This window comes from Trichomycterus rosablanca, chromosome 12 (genome assembly GCF_030014385.1).
Source record: "Trichomycterus rosablanca isolate fTriRos1 chromosome 12, fTriRos1.hap1, whole genome shotgun sequence".
NCBI lineage: Eukaryota > Metazoa > Chordata > Actinopteri > Siluriformes > Trichomycteridae > Trichomycterus > Trichomycterus rosablanca.
Genome location: NC_085999.1, coordinates 22230510 through 22252256, shown reverse-complemented (window position 1 = coordinate 22252256; position 21747 = coordinate 22230510). Strand labels below are relative to the sequence as shown.

Genomic DNA, 21747 nt, shown 5'->3' with positions numbered 1-21747 from the left:
CTTCTAGTTACACCACTGGTACCCATACTGTACCTGGTTACCCTTCTGGACCAGTGACCAAGCCAAGACCAGAAACATGAGAAATGGTAAAGAATGTTGAATGATCAAAAATAATCACTAATAGAGTGAGACAATACAAGCGCCATATTTAAAACCCAACTGTAACAGATTTTATTAAAACACGAAAAACATTAAAATCATGAAAACTTAAAAAACAACAGTAACCGAGAAAAAGCAACATAAAATTAAACACCACAACAACCACAGCGGGACAAATAAAAATGCGTCTTTTTGTTGTTTACAGTTACTGTCACATTTGCTCTCAGCGATTTGTGAACCTGGGCTTTTACCAGTTACAATTGAACAATTATTTAAATGCTTGTAAACCTGTTGATTTAGGGGGAAAGAATTAAGGAAAAAAATATTTGTGTTTAAAAGAGTATATTTTATTACCAAGTGGTGTTCTTTTTAAATAACAGATGTTTATTCATATTTCTTATTATTAAAGGATAATATTACTGTTCATTTCGTGTCCTTCCTTTGTCATTTTGTTTCTATTAACTTGGCTGCTTATTTTTTGCAATTGTTCCTTTATTGGGCTTTGTGCCACAGTATTGTTTTTAGGGAGTGGGCTTGGTAATGTAGTAGCACCCATCAAAAGAGCTGCTCCACATTTGCTGTGTCCCTCTGTCACGCCACCTCTGGGGCAGTTTGCTCTCCCAGGGTATCTCCATTGTGATGCCCAATAATTCGTGACAATAGAGTTCCAAGAAATAAACAAAATGCTGAAATTTTTATCAGCAGAAAACTGGACCAGACTGAACAATCTAAAAGCAGGTATGCCAACTTAGAAGCTTGCAAAAATAGACAGAGAGAAGCTGTGATATATAGGAAACATAGGTCATGGAAGCAAAAATATTGTTATATATTTAACATTTAAAAATGACCAGCTCAGATGGTACTATTTAAATTCAGTTGACTTTATCATCTATTGCTAATACCATTAGATTTATTTAGCTACAGTGTAAATAGGATGTACAGCAGCATTACTGGAGTTGCTGTGCTTGTACTTTCAATTTACTGTTGTTGCAAAGACTAAGAGAAGCCAGATGAGAACCCATGGGGTATGATTTCTTCTTAAAGCAATAAAACATTATTTTTGTCTGGAATCTCAAAATTCCACCCAGTACAGCTGTTTTATGCAAAACCATAAAAAATGTGTTCCTTTCAATTGATTAAAATGAAAGATTTTAGATAAAGGTATTTATCTAAACAACCAGAAATCAAGTAGTATGACATTCCAAAGCAAGAGAAAATGCACCATGTAATTTTTTTTACTATTTATCAATATTTAATTTCATCACTGCTTTATTCTGGTCAGGGTTGCAGTGAGTCTGGGTGCAGGGCAGGAACACTCTGGACAGGGCGTCAGTTTGGATGGTAAGAATCTGTGCCATCTGTATATCTCTCACTATTTATTGTGTCACTGTTGTGTTCACAAGTTAACTCAGATCGCTGTACAGTTTACACTGTACTACACGATTTTTTGGCGATAGGGGTCACACACTACCAGGAGGAATTGCAGATGAGTCTGTCTGGTCTCCCAAACTATGTTTTGACACAAAAACACATGTGAGAAGTAAAATAGAAGTGTTCTTCATGAGTATAGTGATGGTATTTGATAATTTCCTTTGACCTTGACCTAGTCACTGCAAGATAAGGGCTCTTTTTTAAACATGATACAATGGCAATCTTTATTGTATTTACAATTCATCTAACTAAAATGCTTTTTAAATATAAAAATAAAATCATGTCAATCTGTTTAATTCATATCAATGTGCCATTTTAATAGGTTGTCTGCATATGTGGTTGGCATGGTATCCCCAGCATGTAGGGAAAATTATTTTTATTTGATGAATAAAAAATGTGTTCACATAAAGTTGGGTGTCATGGTGGCACAGCTGGTAGAATGGATGCCACACATCAACTTGGGTTCTGAGGACCTGGGTCAGATCCTCAACTATGATCACTGCTTGTAAAAGATTTGCCAAGAAAAAGAAATAAAGTCATCAAGTATAGTGCTGCATGCCAGGTATTTATTAAATGATTTTAGAGTACCACATAGGCAAAAATAATGGTTTACCGAAAGCAAACCAGCAGTTATTTACATTCAGTACATTCAGTGTATATTTTTTTAATTATTCATTTAGATTTGAAAGATATTTCTTGGTTCTCAAAGGTTTAAAAGTAGAAGTTTTGAAGGCTGAGGAACAGGTTGATTATCAATAACAGCAGATGTCCTCTGTGCATAGTTGTTATTTAATAAGGGCTTTGGGCTATCAACCGGAAGATTGGCGGTTCAAATCCAGGCTCTGCTATGTAGCCACTGTTGGGTCCTTGAGCAAGGCCCTTAACCCTGTCTGCTCCAGGGGCGCCGTAAGTTGGCTGACCCTGCGCTCTGACCCCAGCTTCCAACACCAGCTGGGATATGCGAAGAAAGAATTTCATTGTACTGTACATCTGTATATGTATATATGACAAATAAAGGATATCTATCTATCTAATGTTGTCCACCTAGCTGTGTGTTTTAATTCTGATTTAATAAATAAAACAAAATAATTTAATTAATTATATTAGTTATATTAGTTAAAAAAGAATGCAGGGAAACAGATGGACTACAGTCAGTAATTGTAGAATTGCAAAGTGTTTCTATATGCTAAGTGGAGCTGATAAAATGGACAGTGAGTGTAGAAACAAGGAGGTGGTTTTAATGTTATGGTTTATCGGTGTATATTGGTCTGCTAACGTTAAGCAGGTTACACAGATTCCCAAAATCCCTAGCTGTGCACTCACTGTATAATTTGATTACATGTATTCTTATATTTCATTGTCATTTATGAGTTTATGTCGTGGAGCCCCCGGGCCCACCCCCGCCGCTATGGGCCCCAGTGCACCTGCCCCCCTGCCTCCCCGGTAGTAACGCCCCTGACGGGTACAGTACAGGTCACTTGGCAGTGGAAACGGCCTAAATGTATGACCATGGATTTAAAAACGGACCGTGCATTGGAGTACCGCGCAGAGTGGTACTCTAGAGATCATTTACAGTAAACGTTTACAAGAACGGTATTTTGAACAAACAGCATTCGTCTTAATTAATCAGTCATATAAAACTTGTGCTTAAATGAGCCGCTCTAATTTACTGTTTGTGTTGGGTAAAGATTTAGTCTTAAATATTCAAAATGGCGGACGGAGGAGCAGCGAGTCAAGATGAGAGTGCAGCACCAGGTAATCATTACTGCATATTTACATTCATATTCAAAATTATCTCTCAGCGAGAAGGAAGCAGGCGCGGAGTGCCGCACGTGTAGTAAATAGCAGTTGCACAATTCGTGCAGCACACCGATCAGTGTATGCATACGCACACACGCACACACACACACACACACACACGTGTATGCCTTTAGCCTTTTTTATTAGTAAAAGACGACATAATTTTTGTGTCGTCGGCTAAAGGCAGCGAGAGTGCACTGTTTAGGCAAGATTCGCTCAGTGCCTAATGCTGATACAGCTGCTTTGTGTCTAAGCACTGTACCGATAGGTTTGCATATTAATTTGTAATCGCGCATTAGGGCTGTTTAATGTGCGATGCCAGGCTATTGACAGTTGTTATTCAGTGTACGATTAAAGAGCGAATAACGGCTTTGTAGGATTTTAGGGTCTTTGTGCTCGCTGTTGCCCGGTGATACATGCGAACCATTCTGTCAGAGCTACGGCATTGTATGTGTACAATGAGTACATTTTACACAGATGTCGTGCTTTGCACCAAATATACGTTGGAATGCATAGTGTAACATAGGATGTAATGATTTGTAAGAATAATCTTTTTTCCCAGATTCTTGTTCCGAGATTTCTGTTCTGTCTGATGCAGTTTCTTGCTGCCGCTTGCATTAAACAGTAGGTTTACGTAATAGGCCCAGTCTAGTGCATGTAAGTGATTTTAATTAGTCATTACTGTTGCAAATACAAAATGTTAAGTGTGTTTTTTGTTTTCACCCCAGATCTCATTGCAAATAAAAACACAAAACGTGCACATATTTTGCTTCTTTAGTAGCGATGATCGCTTGTGGCTCTCGAGTCTTTCAGGTGGCGTATTGCCTTGCGGACTAAACTGATAAACTGCATTTTTAACCTGCATAACCGCAATTTTACCACTGTATGATGCAAAATAATTTCCAAAAGAACGAAAATCGTTTTAAGGCTTATTTAAAACATTTCAAATAAAAATATCCAGATAAGATCAATATTGACACTGTCTTTTAGCAGTGTAGACTATGCAAACTATGTGGAGACTGAAAACTTGGTCCCATATTATTCTTCAGTTCAAAGCTACTGGGCTTTTGGATTGGGGAAGGTGTTTGTTTACCAATACAGAATGCATAAACCTGGCTTCATTAGCACACACTGGCTCATTAGAAAGTGTAATTTTCAATAGGTGTCCCCAAATTGAAAAATACCCTGACTTGCACTCAAGGTTAGTTGATTTACAGCTCTTCTGCACTGTTATAAGGGACATTTTAAAAGCAGTGTCATTTAGGCATCTTTTTTACATTTTATAATTGGGCAGCACAGTGGCTCTGTGGGTAGCACTGTTGCCGAACAGCAACTCCGCTTCGCGTCGTGCCAAAAACATCCTTCCCCGTGATAAAATCGCAGTAATGCACGGTCTCTTGTGGCTTATTGCTTTATAATTTGTTCTTTATCTGAAGCAAAAAGGTGTTGAACCTTCCAGATGGGATGTTTTGTAAAATGCAGTAAAAAGGAGAATGTGTTATTTGTTAATTCTCTCAAGTCTTTGTTTCACTGATACAAATAAAAACAAAAGATTTCTGATGTTTTCACTGATCAATTTTGTTGTAGTTTCTAAAAAACATTTAGAATTTGATCCCTGCAACACACAAAAATGATGGGTCAGAATAGGGCTGGGCGATATGGATCAAACGTAATAAATTTTTTTGCTGAACCACGATATACGATATATATCTCAATATTTTTTCATCCCATAAGGTAATAACAAAAAGACACTTCTGAAAAGACAACATTCATGCTGGGGAAGCCTCACACAAGAACTATTTTTCCTTTAAAAAAAAAAAAAATTGTGAATTACAAATATATTGTCTGGCCCTTTAATAATGTTAAGTGCACTATAGGGCGCAGGGAGCGAGTGTGTCGGGAAGGTGTCGGAATTTATCGTTTCCCTCTGTGCTCGTGTTCTTCTGTTGTTTTGCACTGAGCTTGTGTGACATTAAATATAGCGTTCTCGTTAAACCCCCCTCACATGTTTGCACTTTATACATTATTTTATGTATGTCGCCACAACATTTTTTTACCATATAGAACTCAGTTCTGTAATACAGGCAGAACTAATCCTTCATGTTACTATGTAACTATTACAACATTTCATGCATTTTAATCAGCGTTCTGCTTCATGCACTTTATTATTATTTAACAGCTTTATTTGTTGTTTAATTAATGTTTGCTCTTTGTTTACTGCAGAGTTAGTACATGCAATTTTATAAATTTTTGGTTGTTTATTGGCCAAGAACAAGAAATACTATAATACATGATAAATAAATAAACGAGTCTCGGACATCGGACGAATAAACTAACACGTCCACGTACAACATCCAGTACAAAAATCACTCCCCATAATGTTTGTATTTTACAGATATAGCAAATATCTATACATGCACATCACATATACAAACACGAGTCAGAACAACAGGAGATGCACCGTTGCCTCCGTGAAGCTGGCCCCCCATGTGGTCAGAAATGGAATATAAATATTATTACTCGTTTGTGCTGCGTTTGTGCTGGTTTGTGTCGTAGGAATCATCATTTGTGCTGGCACCGTTTTAGAGAAATTAAGTATTATATTTTATTACCCGTGACGTCACTCAGCCCCCCATCAGAGCCCAAATTGCACCAAAACCATCTCATTCGTTTGTGCTACGTTTGTGCTGGTTTGTGCTGCTAAAAGAAACATTTGTGCTCTTTTAATTCTCAAGTTATTACGCTATAAATATTACACCCATGACGTCACCAGCCCCCCATTAACGTCCAAATTGCACCAAAACCCTTTAATTCGTTTGTGCTACGTTTGTGCTGCTAAAAGAAACATTTGTGCTCTTTTAATTCTCAAGTTATTACGGTATAAATATTACACCTGTGACGTCACCAGCCCCCCATTAACATCCAAATTGCATCAAAACCATCTCATTCGTTTGTGCTGCTAAAAGAAACATTTGTGCTCTTTTAATTCTCAAGTTATTACACTATAAATATTACACCCATGACGTCACCAGCCCCCCATTAACGTACAAATTGCACCAAAACCCTTTAATTCGTTTGTGCTACGTTTGTGCTGGTTTGTGCTGCTAAAAGAAACATTTGTGCTCTTTTAATTCTCAAGTTATTACGCTATAAATATTACACCTGTGACGTCACCAGCCCCCCATTAACGTCCAAATTGCACCAAAAGCATCTCATTTGTTTGTGCTACGTTTGTGCTGCTTTGTGCCGCTAAAAGAAACATTTGTGCTCTTTTAATTCTTAAGTTATAGGCTAAATAATATATTTTTTTATAAAGTGAGGACACTTGGCCCCTAAAAATGTCCAAATTGCACCAAAAGCATCTCATTTGTTTGTGCTACGTTTGTGCTGCTTTGTGCAGCTAAAAGGAACATTTGTGCTGTTTTAATTCTCAAGTTATAGGCTAAATAATATTTTTTTTAAATAAATTGAGGACATTTAGCCCAATAAAATGTTCAAATTGCATCAAAACCATCTCATTTGTTTGACATCATTTTGTTTGACGTCATCTCATCTGGGTGACGTCATTGGATGTGGATTCCACTTTGCACAGATATGTCAAAGCACTCAGCCATACTGCGCAATCCTCTTCAATATCCTCTTGAAACTAAACACGCAGTTTTAATTGGTTTTCATGTTTTAATTGATATTCCTGCAATATACACAACTTATGGCAGAACATAACTTACCACACGTTTGTAAATTGTGAATCACTTAACACTACAGAAATATACACTACAAAAGTATAGGTTTTACATGGCATTCTCTCTATTCATTCTTATTTAGTCGCATCAATAATTTTAATGTCAAAAGTCCTTTGATAAATAAACCAATTGTCCTTATGTGACTTCTTAACGGTGGGAATCTTTATTTTTAAGCCATGTTTCCTATATGACCTATTTTCAATATTTTGTACTTTATTGTCACTTTATGAAGAGAAAAGTGTCTAAGTAGACTTAACATTAGTAATAAAATATTGAGGCAGAGTTGGATTGTTTGTTGTATGAATACAAGTATTTTATGAAGAATGCAATGCATGTCTAATTTGACATGCAGTTTACTGGTGATCAGTAAATGGTTCGCTGGACTGTGGGAAATTTATGGTTTTCATGGTTGGGGCAATGGATTCCCATACGTGTATCACTGTAATGACATTGTAAAGAAGTAACCCCAAAGCATCCTTGGCTCATTAACATTGTTTGCAAGAATCTACTGCAGAAAAAACACAAAAATATATAACCCTCACCATATAACGTCATATTAGTCATTAAGGTTATACTTGTTTATCCATCTCCCTGTGCAACTTGCTGTCAGTTCTGTTAGGTCTTCACAAATCTGCATACTTTACACATTTATACTTTCCATCATGCTGCCCTGCATATTTATTGTATTAAGATGCACTGCCTTGTCTAATTACACTGCACTCATTCATTTTGTTTGTACTTTCACTAGATAGCATGCTGCACCAAAACCTTGGCAGAATGTCATTCTGCTCCACTATACACCACATTACCACGTTATTATAAAGACCTTTCAATTATGCTCACTGGCCAGTAAACTGGGCTTCAACAACCCAAGGCATGGCATGATAAAACATTATTTTTATGCAAGCTTTATTTAAAAAAAAAAAAAAAAAAACACATATGAGAAAGACCATTGTCCTAGCAACAAAAAGTTGGTAGTCACGTTTGACTAAGGTCTGAGCATACTTTTCTTTTGTCCTCTCCTCAGGCAACTGTTGGAAGAGACATTCCAGGAAAGAGTTTTCATAGCGCATAAACACATAATTCTCATTTTAAAGTAATTTATTGCTTCTAATAAAACCCTGTAATAGTCCTCTGAGAATTTTAATCATGTTAATGACATTTAAAACAAGATTGGACAGTTCTGTGAAAAATATAAAACAAACATATGCTGTACATACACATTAAAAGGCAAGTGAAAGACAAATCAACTGAAATTGAAAATGATTGCATCAAAAATATAGATGAAGGTAAAGGTAGATGAAGACAGTGACAGCTCTAATTCTGGCACATGGTCTCATGTCCTAAATGAAGAGATCTGGAACATGACCAGATTAGCCTGCATACTTAGTTTCAAGAGAGCAAAAGTGTACCCACACAGTGCATCTAAGTGCATTGACATTACTGGCCACTGTACTGCAAAATTGTCCATTTCCAGTGAGAGTCTACCAGAGGTGAGCACACCAGCAGTGCTAAAATGCAGAATTGATTACATTGATGACAGTCTTCATACTGGAAAGGCAAAGCACATGCTATCTGGAGAGAAAAGACTGCCGGTCTCTGAAGAACTCTGGCAGGGTAAAAAACTGCTACATGTGTGGCGAGCCACAGAGGCTTACAAGATAATGCCACTCGGTAACCCAGAGCTACCCACCTACCAAGCCTGAGTACATTAAGAAAAGCCAAACAAGAGAGAGGGGATAGGGAGGTAGAACACAAACACCCCATCCTTTCCCCCTCATCTAATAAAATACAGTGTGCCTCATAGGGGCAGTATTCATGACATCGGCCTTGACAAATACTTTATGCCACTATTGGACCCCCTCTCAACTACTAGTCTACAAAATACTAGTAAAGACTCAAGTGTAAGTTTTGATGCTACAGGTACAGTAGTCAAAAGGCTCACATCTGGACATATATTTCCATATCAAGGAGTTCTGTCCTCACATGGAGATACTTCTATTCACATCAGTGGTGCAAATGCTGTCTGAGCGGCATGACATTAACGCCATATCAAACTGAGTCTCTGAATGGCTTAGAGGAGGAGCACCTGTACCAAAAAAAGTTGTTTCTGATTTCTCTCTTGCATTACTGGGTGGTCTTGTTAAAGCCTTTACTTCTTACTCTGGTTTGAAGACCTATATAAATAGAATAACAAAGACAACAGAGCTATAACACAAACCATGGAATTTTGCTGTGACTAAACTTTTTTTAAGCTATATTACATTTTGATTATTTGGTGAGTCTGTAGGTAGAATATACTTGTTGACGGCCCACAAGCATTTAAAACCTTTAAAATAACATTAACATTTGGAATTCACAAATCAATTTAGCTGTGTAACATGTGTATGGATAATGTTATGGATAACATTTTAACATTTAAAATGTTAAAGGTTTTTAAAGGTAATTTGATTATAATAAATTTCACTCTGTGATGCAATTTTAACATTGTTAGGGGCTAAGTGTCCTCACTTAATAAAAAAAAAAAAAAGAGAGAATTTAGCCTATAACTTGAAAATTAAAACAGCACAAATGTTTCTTTTAGCAGCACAAACCAGCACAAACATAGCACAAACGAATGAGATGCTTTTGATGCAATTTGGACGTTAATGGGGGGCTGGTGACGTCACGGGTGTAATATTTATAGCGTAATAACTTGAGAATTAAAAGAGCACAAATGTTTCTTTTAGCAGCACAAACGTAGCACAAACGAATGAGATGGTTTTGGTGCAATTTGGGCTCTGATGGGGGGCTGAGTGACGTCACGGGTAATAAAATATAATACGTAATTTCTCTAAAACGGTGCCAGCATAAACGATGATTCCTACGGCACAAACCAGCACGAACGCAGCACAAACGAGTAATAATATTTATATTCCATTTCTGACCACATGGGGGGCCAGCTTCACGGAGGCTGCACCGTTACGTTATTATTACTGTTTATAACACTTGTGCATAATTTACACTGTTTATATATGAAGTAAACACGTGCATGTCAGCGCGTGCATGCACTTGTATGTATTTCCGTTTTCCAATATTGGTTTTTGAAACGAATAACGACTCGTTTTCTTGTTTATCAACTTTGGGATTTGAAGTGAAAAACGAATGATCGAATGAAGGTACACAGAGCTGGAACCTTTTGTCTAGACTTGTTTTCGGCATTCTCTACAGAATACATTATTCTGCTGCTCATCTGACACTTCTCCACCACTGAATCTGAACCATCTCCAAATAACTGAGCCATTATTATTCTTTTTACTAACCAGCTCCTCAACCGTCTCCATGCTATCATGGGAGTTTTACTTACAGAAATGTGTTCAGAGGGCAGAAAGAATTGGCGGTGGGGAGGGGCGAGTTGTGTTCAGTGAGAGAGGCGGGGCAGGTGAACATGTGCAGAGACTAACTGGGAGAAGAGAAAGACGAACTGTCGGATCTTATTGGAACACAACATCTATATCGATATACGCGATATTTTCTTATCTTATATCGCGTATGAAAATATATTGATATTTTAAAAAATCTCGATATATCGCCCAGCCCTAGGTCAGAAGCATGTTTAGTCTGGTGTTTCATCACATTTCCTATTACGTTAAGTGAAAAATTAGATAAGGTACCTTAAATTTGAAAGGTATTTTGACTAAATAACGAGGGAGCATCCGATGCTTCCATAGCGGTAAAGGAAATCCCAGCATTCAGTGTGTCACAACTATTTTTTACAAAAAAAAAAATTTATATATGGCAGACGAATGCGAAGCGAATAGAGTTATTTTTTTTTATTAACTTTTTATTAAGACACATGTCACATAATACACACAAGCACATTTACAGATACAATTTCTTCCAAATGAAAGGAACGGAGAGAGAAGGGTCCCCAAAAGCAGGTATAGGAAAAAAAATAAAAATACACAGTCATGAAACATCACAAATGGCAAAAAATGTACAGTAAATATATACACACATATACACACACATACATATATACAGTATATATACAGTACAGGCCAAAAGTTTGGACACACCTTCTCATTCAATGCGTTTTCTGTATTTTCATGACTATTTACATTGTAGATTCTCACTCAAGGCATCAAAACTATGAATGAACACATGTGGAGTTATGTACTTAACAAAAAAAGGTGAAATAACTGAAAACATGTTTTATATTCTAGTTTCTTCAAAATAGCCACCCTTTGCTCTGATTACTGCTTTGCACACTCTTGGCATTCTCTCAATGAGCTTCAAGAGGTAGTCACCTGAAATGGTTTTCAGGTGTGCCTTATCAGGGTTAATTAGTGGAATTTCTTGCTTTATCAATGGGGTTGGGACCATCAGTTGTGTTGTGCAGAAGACAGGTTACTACACAGCCGACAGCCCTATTGGACAACTGTTAAAATTCATATTATGGCAAGAACCAATCAGCTAACTAAAGAAAAACGAGTGGCCATCATTACTTTAAGAAATGAAGGTCAGTCAGTCCGGAAAATTGCAAAAACTTTAAATGTGTCCCCAAGTGGAGTCACAAAAACCATCAAGCGCTACAGCGAAACTGGCACACACGAGGACCGACCCAGGAAAGGAAGACCAAGAGTCACCTCTGCTTCTCAGGACAAGTTCATCCGAGTCACCAGCCTCAGAAATCGCAAGTGAACAGCAGCTCAGATCACAGACCAGTTGAATGCCACACAGAGTTCTAGCAGCAGACCCATCTCTAGAACAACTGTTAAGAGGAGACTGCGCAAATCAGGCCTTCATGGTCAAATAGCTGCTAGGAAACCACTGCTAAGGAGAGGCAACAAGCAGAAGAGATTTGTTTGGGCCAAAAAACACAAGGAATGGACATTAGACCAGTGGAAATCTGTGCTTTGGTCTGATGAGTCCAAATTTGAGATCTTTGGTTCCAACCGCCGTGTCTTTGTGAGACGCAGAAAAGGTGAACGGATGGATTCCACATGCCTGGTTCCCACTGTGAAGCATGGAGGAGGAGCTGTGATGGTGTGGGGGTGTTTTGCTGGTGACACTGTTGGGGATTTATTCAAAATTGAAGGCACACTGAACCAGCATGGCTACCACAGCATCCTGCAGCGACATGCCATCCCATCTGGTTTGCGTTTAGTTGGACCATCATTTATTTTTCAACAGGACAATGACCCCAAACACACCTCCAGGCTGTGTAAGGGCTATTTGACCAAGAAGGAGAGTGATGGAGTGCTGCGGCAGATGACTTGGCCTCCACAGTCACCGGACCTGAACCCAATCGAGATGGTTTGGGGTGAGCTGGACCGCAGAGTGAAGGCAAAGGGGCCAACAAGTGCTAAACACCTCTGGGAACTCCTTCAAGACTGTTGGAAAACCATTTCAGGTGACTACCTCTTGAAGCTCATTGAGAGAATGCCAAGAGTGTGCAAAGCAGTAATCAGAGCAAAGGGTGGCTATTTTGAAGAAACTAGAATATAAAACATGTTTTCAGTTATTTCACCTTTTTTTGTTAAGTACATACTGTAACTCCACATGTGTTCATTCATAGTTTTGATGCCTTCAGTGAGAATCTACAATGTAAATAGTCATGAAAATACAGAAAACGCATTGAATGAGAAGGTGTCCAAACTTTTGGCCTGTACTGTATATACATATATATATATATATATATACATATACACATATACATATATATACACACACACACACATACATATAAAAAGGAAAAACAAGAAAGGACAAGAAAACCCCCCCAAAAATAAAATCATTCAAAGATTTCCAATGTAATTCCAAAGAGGAGACCATATTCGCCAAAATTCTTCAGTTTTCCGATGCAAGTCAAAGGTTAGCTTCTCCAGAGGGAGAAAAGATGCTATCTGAGAGAGCCATAAATTTACTGATGGGACCCGGGGGTAGACCAAATCAGCAAAATAAATTTTTTTGCAATGAAGACTAAGAGGGTGAAGATCTGTTTTGCATTGTTGTCAAATATAGCTTCTAATTGACTATAAAGCAGGTATAGTTTAGGGCACAATGTGAACCGTATATTAAGAATTTCCTGTATAGCTATAGTGTATCACAAAAGTGAGTACACCCCTCACATTTCTGCAAATATTTTATTATATCTTTTCATGGGACAACACTATAGACATGAAACTTGGATATAACTTAGAGTAGTCAGTGTACAGCTTGTATAGCAGTGTAGATTTACTGTCTTCTGAAAATAACTCAACACACAGCCATTAATGTCTAAATAGCTGGCAACATAAGTGAGTACACCCCACAGTGAACATGTCCAAATTGTGCCCAAAGTGTCAATATTTTGTGTGACCACCATTATTATCCAGCACTGCCTTAACCCTCCTGGGCATGGAATTCACCAGAGCTGCACAGGTTGCTACTGGAATCCTCTTCCACTCCTCCATGATGACATCACGGAGCTGGTGGATGTTAGACACCTTAAACTCCTCCACCTTCCACTTGAGGATGTGCCACAGGTGCTCAATTGGGTTTAGTCCATCACCTTTACCTTCAGCTTCCTCAGCAAGGCAGTTGTCATCTTGGAGGTTGTGTTTGGGGTCGTTATCCTGTTGGAAAACTGCCATGAGGCCCAGTTTTCGAAGGGAGGGGATCATGCTCTGTTTCAGAATGTCACAGTACATGTTGGAATTCATGTTTCCCTCAACAAACTGCAGCTCCCCAGTGCCTGCAGCACTCATGCAGCCCAAGACCATGATGCTACCACCACCATGCTTGACTGTAGGCAAGATACAGTTGTCTTGGTACTTCTCACCAGGGCGCCGCCACACATGCTGGACACCATCTGAGCCAAACAAGTTTATCTTGGTCTCGTCAGACCACAGGGCATTCCAGTAATCCATGTTCTTGGACTGCTTGTCTTCAGCAAACTGTTTGCGGGCTTTCTTGTGCGTCAGCTTCCTTCTGGGATGACGACCATGCAGACCGAGAGTTCTTTGCCATGAGGTGCCATGTTGAATATCCAGTGGCCAGTATGAGAGAATTGTACCCAAAACACCAAATTTAACAGCCCTGCTCCCCATTTACACCTGGGACCTTGACACATGACACCAGGGAGGGACAACGACACATTTGGGCACAATTTGGACATGTTCACTGTGGGGTGTACTCACTTATGTTGCCAGCTATTTAGGCATTAATGGCTGTGTGTTGAGTTATTTTGAGAAGACAGTAAATCTACACTGCTATACAAGCTGTACACTGACTACTCTAAGTTATATCCAAGTTTCATGTCTATAGTGTTGTCCCATGAAAAGATATAATGAAATATTTGCAGAAATGTGAGGGGTGTACTCACTTTTGTGATACACTGTATATGTACCTTCTCCCAAAAAGTTTTAATTCTATTACAGGTCCAAAAAGAGTGAAAAAAAGTGCCTTTGTGAGATCGACATTTGAAACATGAATCAGATCTATCTGGAAATATCCTATGTAGACGCACTGGAGTAAGATAAAACCTGTTAATAAACTTAAAATTAAGTTCATGTATATTTATTGAAGTGCATTTAGGGTACAGATTAGAACAAATAGAGCACCAGACCTCTTCGTCTATAACCTCCTCCAGGTCCCTTTCCCAAATGCCTTTAAGGTTTACAAAAGAAGAATGACACCCATCAGATAGCATAACATAAAACCTTGAGATCAGACCTCTCAGGTCATGTTGCTTGGATATAAAATACTCAATCTCTGTCACATCAGTTCTCAAAGTCTTGTCATCCAGCTGAGCTTTAATAAAGTGAAGATATCTTTATATCTGAAGATATCTTTAATAAAGTGAAGATATTGAAGATATCTGAAAAAGTCTGTCTTTGGCAAATTATACTTATTCGAAAGGTCCAAAAATGACATCATGACACCCTCTGAAAATAAACAAGAAATCTGTGATACACCACGTCTACTCCAATTAGGGAGCCCAATATCTGATAATTGAGAGGGAAAATCTGGGTTGAATGCCACTGGAGAGAGCTGGGAGAGGCCTTTTGGTACCTTAAGAAATGTTTTTGTTTCTTTCCATGCGCGCAATGTATTAGATATAACAAAGCTCTCCGAGACATTCTTTAATTTATTCGTATTTTGAATGAATGGTAATAGAGTTATTTTTAAGTGAAAATAAATTATATTTTAATTTTAATTTGTATAAACGTGTACAAGTGTCATTTATTTGCAAATTTGGGCTTGTTAGTGACAATTTAGTCGTTTTCGGTACATGGAGGGAGACGTTAATTGACATGCTAGCGCATTATGCCACCTCATCCCATTTGTTTGAATGGCTGTGTTAGCTTAGTAAGAGAAAGCTGATGTAATTGCTGTCTAAAGCCTGCTGGCCATGTAGCCCAGTCCACTCAGATTCATTCCTACTTGCTTTTATGCTGCACATGAGTGCACAAACTGTGATCACTCGCTACTTGTTGACGTGCATTTTTGGACATAGTATCATTAAACCCCTCGTCACTTCTCGCGTTAGTTTTAGTGACAAAAACGTCGTTTTGAAGAAGCTCGCCTGCGATTCCAGTTGGTGATAGATCATGTAGTGTGAAACCCCCTATCGCCGATCAGTCATGTAGTGTAAAAGTTACACCGACTTGAAAGACTCCTGATTACAAGAGATATAAATAGAATTAAACAACTTAAGTCAAAAATATTTTTTCTTCAAGAAACCCATTTGACGGTTTCAGATATTAAACTGGTACAGAATAGATGGCCTGGCAAAGTAATATATGCATCATATAATAATTATGCGAGAGGTGTACTCATCCTTATTCATAGAACAATACCGTTTCAAACTTTGAATAAAATCCAAGACCCAAACGGAAGGTATGTTATCACTCAAGGGTAATATCCTTTCTCTCACATTAAACTTAGTCAGTATATACGGTCCAAATGAGGATAATCCTAAATTTTTTAACTCCTCTTTACTGTGTCTACTCTACGAGGTTTTTATATAATTGGAGGAGACTTTAACTGTACTTTAAACCCAACAATGGATTGCCCTACAGGCTGCGATACCTATAAAGTACAAACTGGAAAATTAATAAAACAATACATGGTGGATATAAATTTGGTTAAAGTATGGAGAGAACAGAACCCATGCAAAATAGAATACTCTTGCCACTCAAGCACAGGTAAATCCCGTTCTTGTATTGATTACTTTATTGTTTCAAGAGCGGTCTTGTCAAAGATTAAAAACTGCTGCTATGATAGCATGGGAATAAGCAATCATGCTCCTATTTTACTGAATATTTATATAGATAAGTTTATTCACACCCCTCCTAATTGGCGATTCCAGGTGAGATGGTTAGAGAACCCAGACTTTGTTAAATTTGTGGAAACTAAAATAAATAGTTACTTTTAGTTAAATACAAATAAAACTAGTGCCAGCATGAGATGGGAGGCATTCAAAGCGTACATCAGAGGAGAAATCATCAGTTATACAAGGTCCAAGGCCAAACAACAAAAAATAGAGATGGAAACTTTGGAAAAGCAAATTAAATCTTTAGGGATGTAAATGAAACAGATGACCCAGCAAAACAAAGAGATCTGCTACTTTTGAGAGCCAAATATAATAAATTATCTGTTGATAAAGTTGCAAAAAACTTGATATGGCTGAAGAAATCTTACTACGATCAAAGAGAAAGGCCGGGAAACTCTTGGCATGGAGAATTAAAAAAATACAGACTGACAGAGCAATTAACAGTATAATAACTTCTTCAAGAAATTTAACAGTAGACCCACTGCAAATTAATAACTGATTTAAGATAAGATAAGATAATCCTTCATTAGTCCCACAGTGGGGAAATTCACAAGCTTTAGAGAATTTTATTAACGTCTATACAAATCAGAATGCCCTCAAGCCTCAGAAGAACGGGACACATTTCTCGATCAGCTTTAATTTCAGATGCTGACAGAAGATGTAAAAAGGAGTTAGATAGTGGTTTAACAATTGAAGAAATATCACAGACTATCCAAAATATCAATAGCGGTAACGTGCCAGGACCCGACGGCCTACCAATTGAATTCTATAAAACATTTAAAAAAAGACTTCTAGTCCCACTCTTAAATATGTATGAGGAAACTTATCAAAACGGAACTCTCCCACCCTCTTCTCTCTAACTCTCTAACCCTGATCTTGAAACCAGGAAAACCTCCTACAGAATGTTCTTCATTTAGACCAATAAGTTTGATTGGATCTGACACAAAAATACTTTGCAAAGCCCTAGCAAGAAGATTAGAACCTTATATTCCACATCTTGTTCATAATGATCAGAATGGCTTATTGCAAAAATGCCAAGGATTCCATAATATTAGAAGAGTTCTTAATATAATTCATGAAAAATGTAATGTCAAAGATACAGCAGTATTGACACTGGATGCTCGACAGGCTTTTGATAGAATAGAATGGCCATATGTATTTAATGTCTTATCTAGATTTCAATTCGGGAAGAGCTTCCTTAGATGGATTCAGATTTTATACACAAATCCAATGACTAGTGTCTTAACAAATAGTCTCTAAACCATTCGTTTTGGAGTGATCAACTCGGCAGGGCTGTCCCCTATCACCAATGTTGTTCATTCTGGCTATAGAGCCCTTGGCCATGGCGATAAGAACACAGACAGGCCTGTCCGGCATCCAATTAGGAGGACAGGAGCATAAAATATCTTTGTACGCTGATTACATGATTATTTTTTTAACAAATCTGTCTGTCAGTAATCCAAAATGAATGCAACAAAATGAGCTGTTTGGGTGGTTCTCTGGTTATGATATCAATAATTCGAAGTCATCAATACTATTTCCGAGTAAAGAAGAAAGATTAAAACCAGTCGTAAAAACCCCATTTATTAATGCACAGGATGGATTCACCTATCTTGGCATTCAAATCACCCCAGAGATTAAAGACATCATCCCAACAAATTATGATCCACTAATGGGTGAAGTGAAAGAAACATTGGACAGATGGATGACAATGCCCATATCAGTGATTGGCCGTATAAATAAGATCAAAATGAACATATTACCAACATTTCTATTCCTCTGTCAGTCACTCCCTCTCCCACTACCAAAATCATTTTTTAATGAGTTTAATAGTATTTTTTGTAAATTCATTTGGAATAACAAAAAATCTAGACTGAGACCTAGGCTGCTATACCTGCCTTATGAAAGGGGAGGATTAAAGTTCCCAAATTTGAAATGGTATTACTGGGCTGCTCAGTTACGTTCTGCAATGTTTTACTTTTCAATGGAGGCTCTTCCAGCCTGGGTTAATATTGAGCAGGCATCAGTACCAAATCTTCCACTAAACTTGTGTATGTATTCTGCAAACCTAAAAAATCTTTAAAGATCAACAAAGAACCCCTTCCTGAAAAATACTATTGACATATGGTATAAAGCACATCAGCATATCAGGGATATCCCTACTATTTCTCAATTCTCTCCTATATGGGGTAATACATACTTCAGGGCAGGAAGAGCAGATGGTGGTTTCAAAATCTGGGCAAACAAAGGTGTGCAGAAAATAGGGGACCTTTATATGAATGGTAATCTTCTTACATTTGTGCCAGACATACAATATCCCTAAAAAACACTTCTTTAAACATTTGCAATTGAAACACTTCATACGATCAAAATATAAACACATAATATCTGATCCACCACTATCACACCTCGAAAATCTCACACTACTAAACCTAAACGGGAAAAGACAGATCTCTTTATTTTACACAGCCTTGATGTCATATGATGAGGAGTCCACCCTTGACAAGCTAGAGGCATGGAGACTAGATATTCACGAGAATATACAAGAAACTGATTGGGAAATTGTGTTGTGGGAATTCAAAATAACCCTTGAAAGAAAGATTGACACAGACAACCGGGGTAATAATAATAGCAAAATAATCAATTTATTACTCAGCTGAGGACCAGTCTCGTAATGCACACACACATGCCTTTACAGGAGAGAAAGGTGGATACCGTCTGCCCTATCGCAGTATTTATACCCCGCTTTACTGCCCCTTCAGGTTAACTCTGCTCAGCGACCCAGCTCAAGGCCAACCTTCCACACCAAACTTGTTTATCATTCTACAAGAATAGTTAGCTTGTTAGTAACATGGCATACTTCCATAAGAATGCATAAGTATCAAAACTGTGTGTGCGGGGGTGCCCATGCCAAGGTCAACATATCTCTGGACCACAGAAACCTTCCAAAAGTCTCTTCTACCTCTGCTAATTGAACTAAGAAAGCAAAAACTTATGAGTTTAATGCAAATAACTAATAAAATTTACATTTTCCAGTCACAATCCCTCCTTTTGTCCTTCCTGGACAACACAAAAAAAATGTTATATACTAAACAAACTTTTCATTTACAATTAACATCAAACACATACCCTTCCCTTGTCAGAGTTTTAAAGTACCGTTATCATAAAGTAAACACGCCTAAAAAATTTCATGAAATGAATATACTGTTTTTTGCTAGGAATATTTCTGAAAATATCACTAGAGTAGATTCCCCTCTTTTTGTGACAAACCCATAATTGATTAATAAAGTCTGAATATATAAATGATTAATAAAATTGCTTAATATAAATGATACATGCCATCTGCTTGTTCAGCCTGCCATCCCCCAGGGGTGGGCGAAAAACCCTCAGGCCCACAAGACAATTCTCATGAGATAATTATCAATCTATTTCTAATTTAGGAAAAATTCCACACCCTACCCATCTTACCAACCAACCTACCTGATGCGATAGTGTACTCGACACCTGAGTTTAGCACAGGATGACTTACATAATAAATGATTACACATAAAATGGAATATATGATTAAGCCTATCAGACAATCATTCTACCTTGATTAAATGCTCCAAAATTTTTCATAAAGAAAAAAAAAATATTTTTTTAATTGCCAGTAAATATCAGTATACGAGTATAAAAACCAACTACTCAAAAGACATTAAATCATAAACTTGTAAGGTTATTAAAATCAAAACAAAAACTCTTAAGTCAAAAGAAACTCAAAAGGTGAATAAAAACTATTTACATCAATTATTTAACACTTTAGTTCTTTTCATAACCAGAAATACTGATACCTGAATTCTCGAACACCTGTTTAAAAATTTAGCTATCTTTTCCCTAATTTAACCTATCTAAGCCACATCCAATCTTAGACATACTAACATGCAATACACCATGTGTCAAACAATGGGCTTTCATTTTTTGTCAGACTTTGAATTTTCTAGGTTAGGTGAGTCTTTGCCATTTTTAACGTATGACGCCCAGTCAGCTCTCGTCCCACCTCACCAAGGCTTAGAAACACCATTCCTCTAAAGGTTATCTAGCCTACAACAATTTTCTGCAACGCAGGTGTTATCCTCAAGTCCCACTCTTGAATGTCACTTCGGTGATCCTGTTTAATCAGAATAAAATCTCACAAAAGCTTGCAGTTTACTCTTTCATTAGTTGCTCAGGTGAAAATCTGTCTCATTAAATGTTCTGGATTTTGATTCAAGATGTACTTTATTACACAGTGTTCAAAGGTTTTTCAGTTCGATCAATCAGCTATTTCACACCCTCCAACGTCAGCTGGCTCAATGACGTCCTTCTCTTTTATCAGGTACCCCTCTCCTGGGCTCAACACGTTTAGATGACTTTTGACCCATTTAATCTTGCTCTGTGTGTGTCTCAGGGCTGGTTTCCGTTGGTCCAGGTACTCTTCTGCAATGGCTAGCATGGATCCACATGGCTCTTGGAACAGATCTAGCCACCTCTTGGCTCTCCAGCTTTTTCTCCCAAACTCTTTCACCATCACTCAGTCACCTGGTTTCAGATCATGTAGATAGGTACCCGTTGGTCCTGGAAGGATGTCTTTCATCTGCCTGTGAACTTCACACAACACACAGGACAGGTTTCACAATAACTTAACATTTCACTCACACTCATCCGTGAGTGGCCTTGGAGTTTCTTTGGGCCCAATTCCTGTTTTTGGAGGCCTGCCAAATAGGATCTCAAAAGGGCTTAGGTATGTTTTTCCCTTTTTCTGGTTCTCATATACTCATATTAAGGCTGGGCCTTAACCCATGTCAGACCAGTATCTGAACAACATTTGGTCAATTTGTTTTTAAGTGTGCCATTTTCTTGCTCCACAGCTCCACAGACTGGGTGATGGGCAGAATGTTGTTTTAAATCAATAAATTAAATACTCACGACCTGCTGTAATGCTTTGCTGACAAATGGAGTACCATTGTCACTGCCAATTCTTTCAGGGATCCACCCACATTTGGATTATGTCAGTTATAAGTGCCCTTGCTACTGCACTTGCATCCTGTTTTGATGTTGGGAATGCTTCAATCCATTTGGAGAACATATCAACCACTACCAAACAGAACTTTTTCCCTTCACTTGGATCCAATTTAATGAAATCAATCCGGAAACACTGAAATGGTCAATCAGCCGGTGGTTGGGTACTTTAAGGAGTTTTAATACCCCTACTAACGTTATTTACAAAAATTTTGGGAGTAATTAGTAAAGCTAGTTAAGCCCTTAATGTACCAATGTCTTGAGATAGTATCCTGCATCCCTCCTTTTGACACATGGTTTCGACCATGTGTCAAATTATCATAATCTAGAAATAAT

At 37.8% G+C, this 21747-nt stretch overlaps 1 protein-coding gene across 1 annotated transcript in view; it reads left to right on the top strand.

Moving 5' to 3' along the window:
* Positions 1–3239: 3239 nt before the first annotated feature.
* pou2f1b (POU class 2 homeobox 1b) overlaps positions 3240–21747 on the top strand; it is a 156378-nt gene continuing 137870 nt past the window's right edge. The window contains exon 1 of the mRNA XM_063005372.1: positions 3240–3285. Coding sequence (XP_062861442.1) covers positions 3240–3285 — 46 coding nt within the window. The remainder of the gene's footprint in view (positions 3286–21747) is intronic.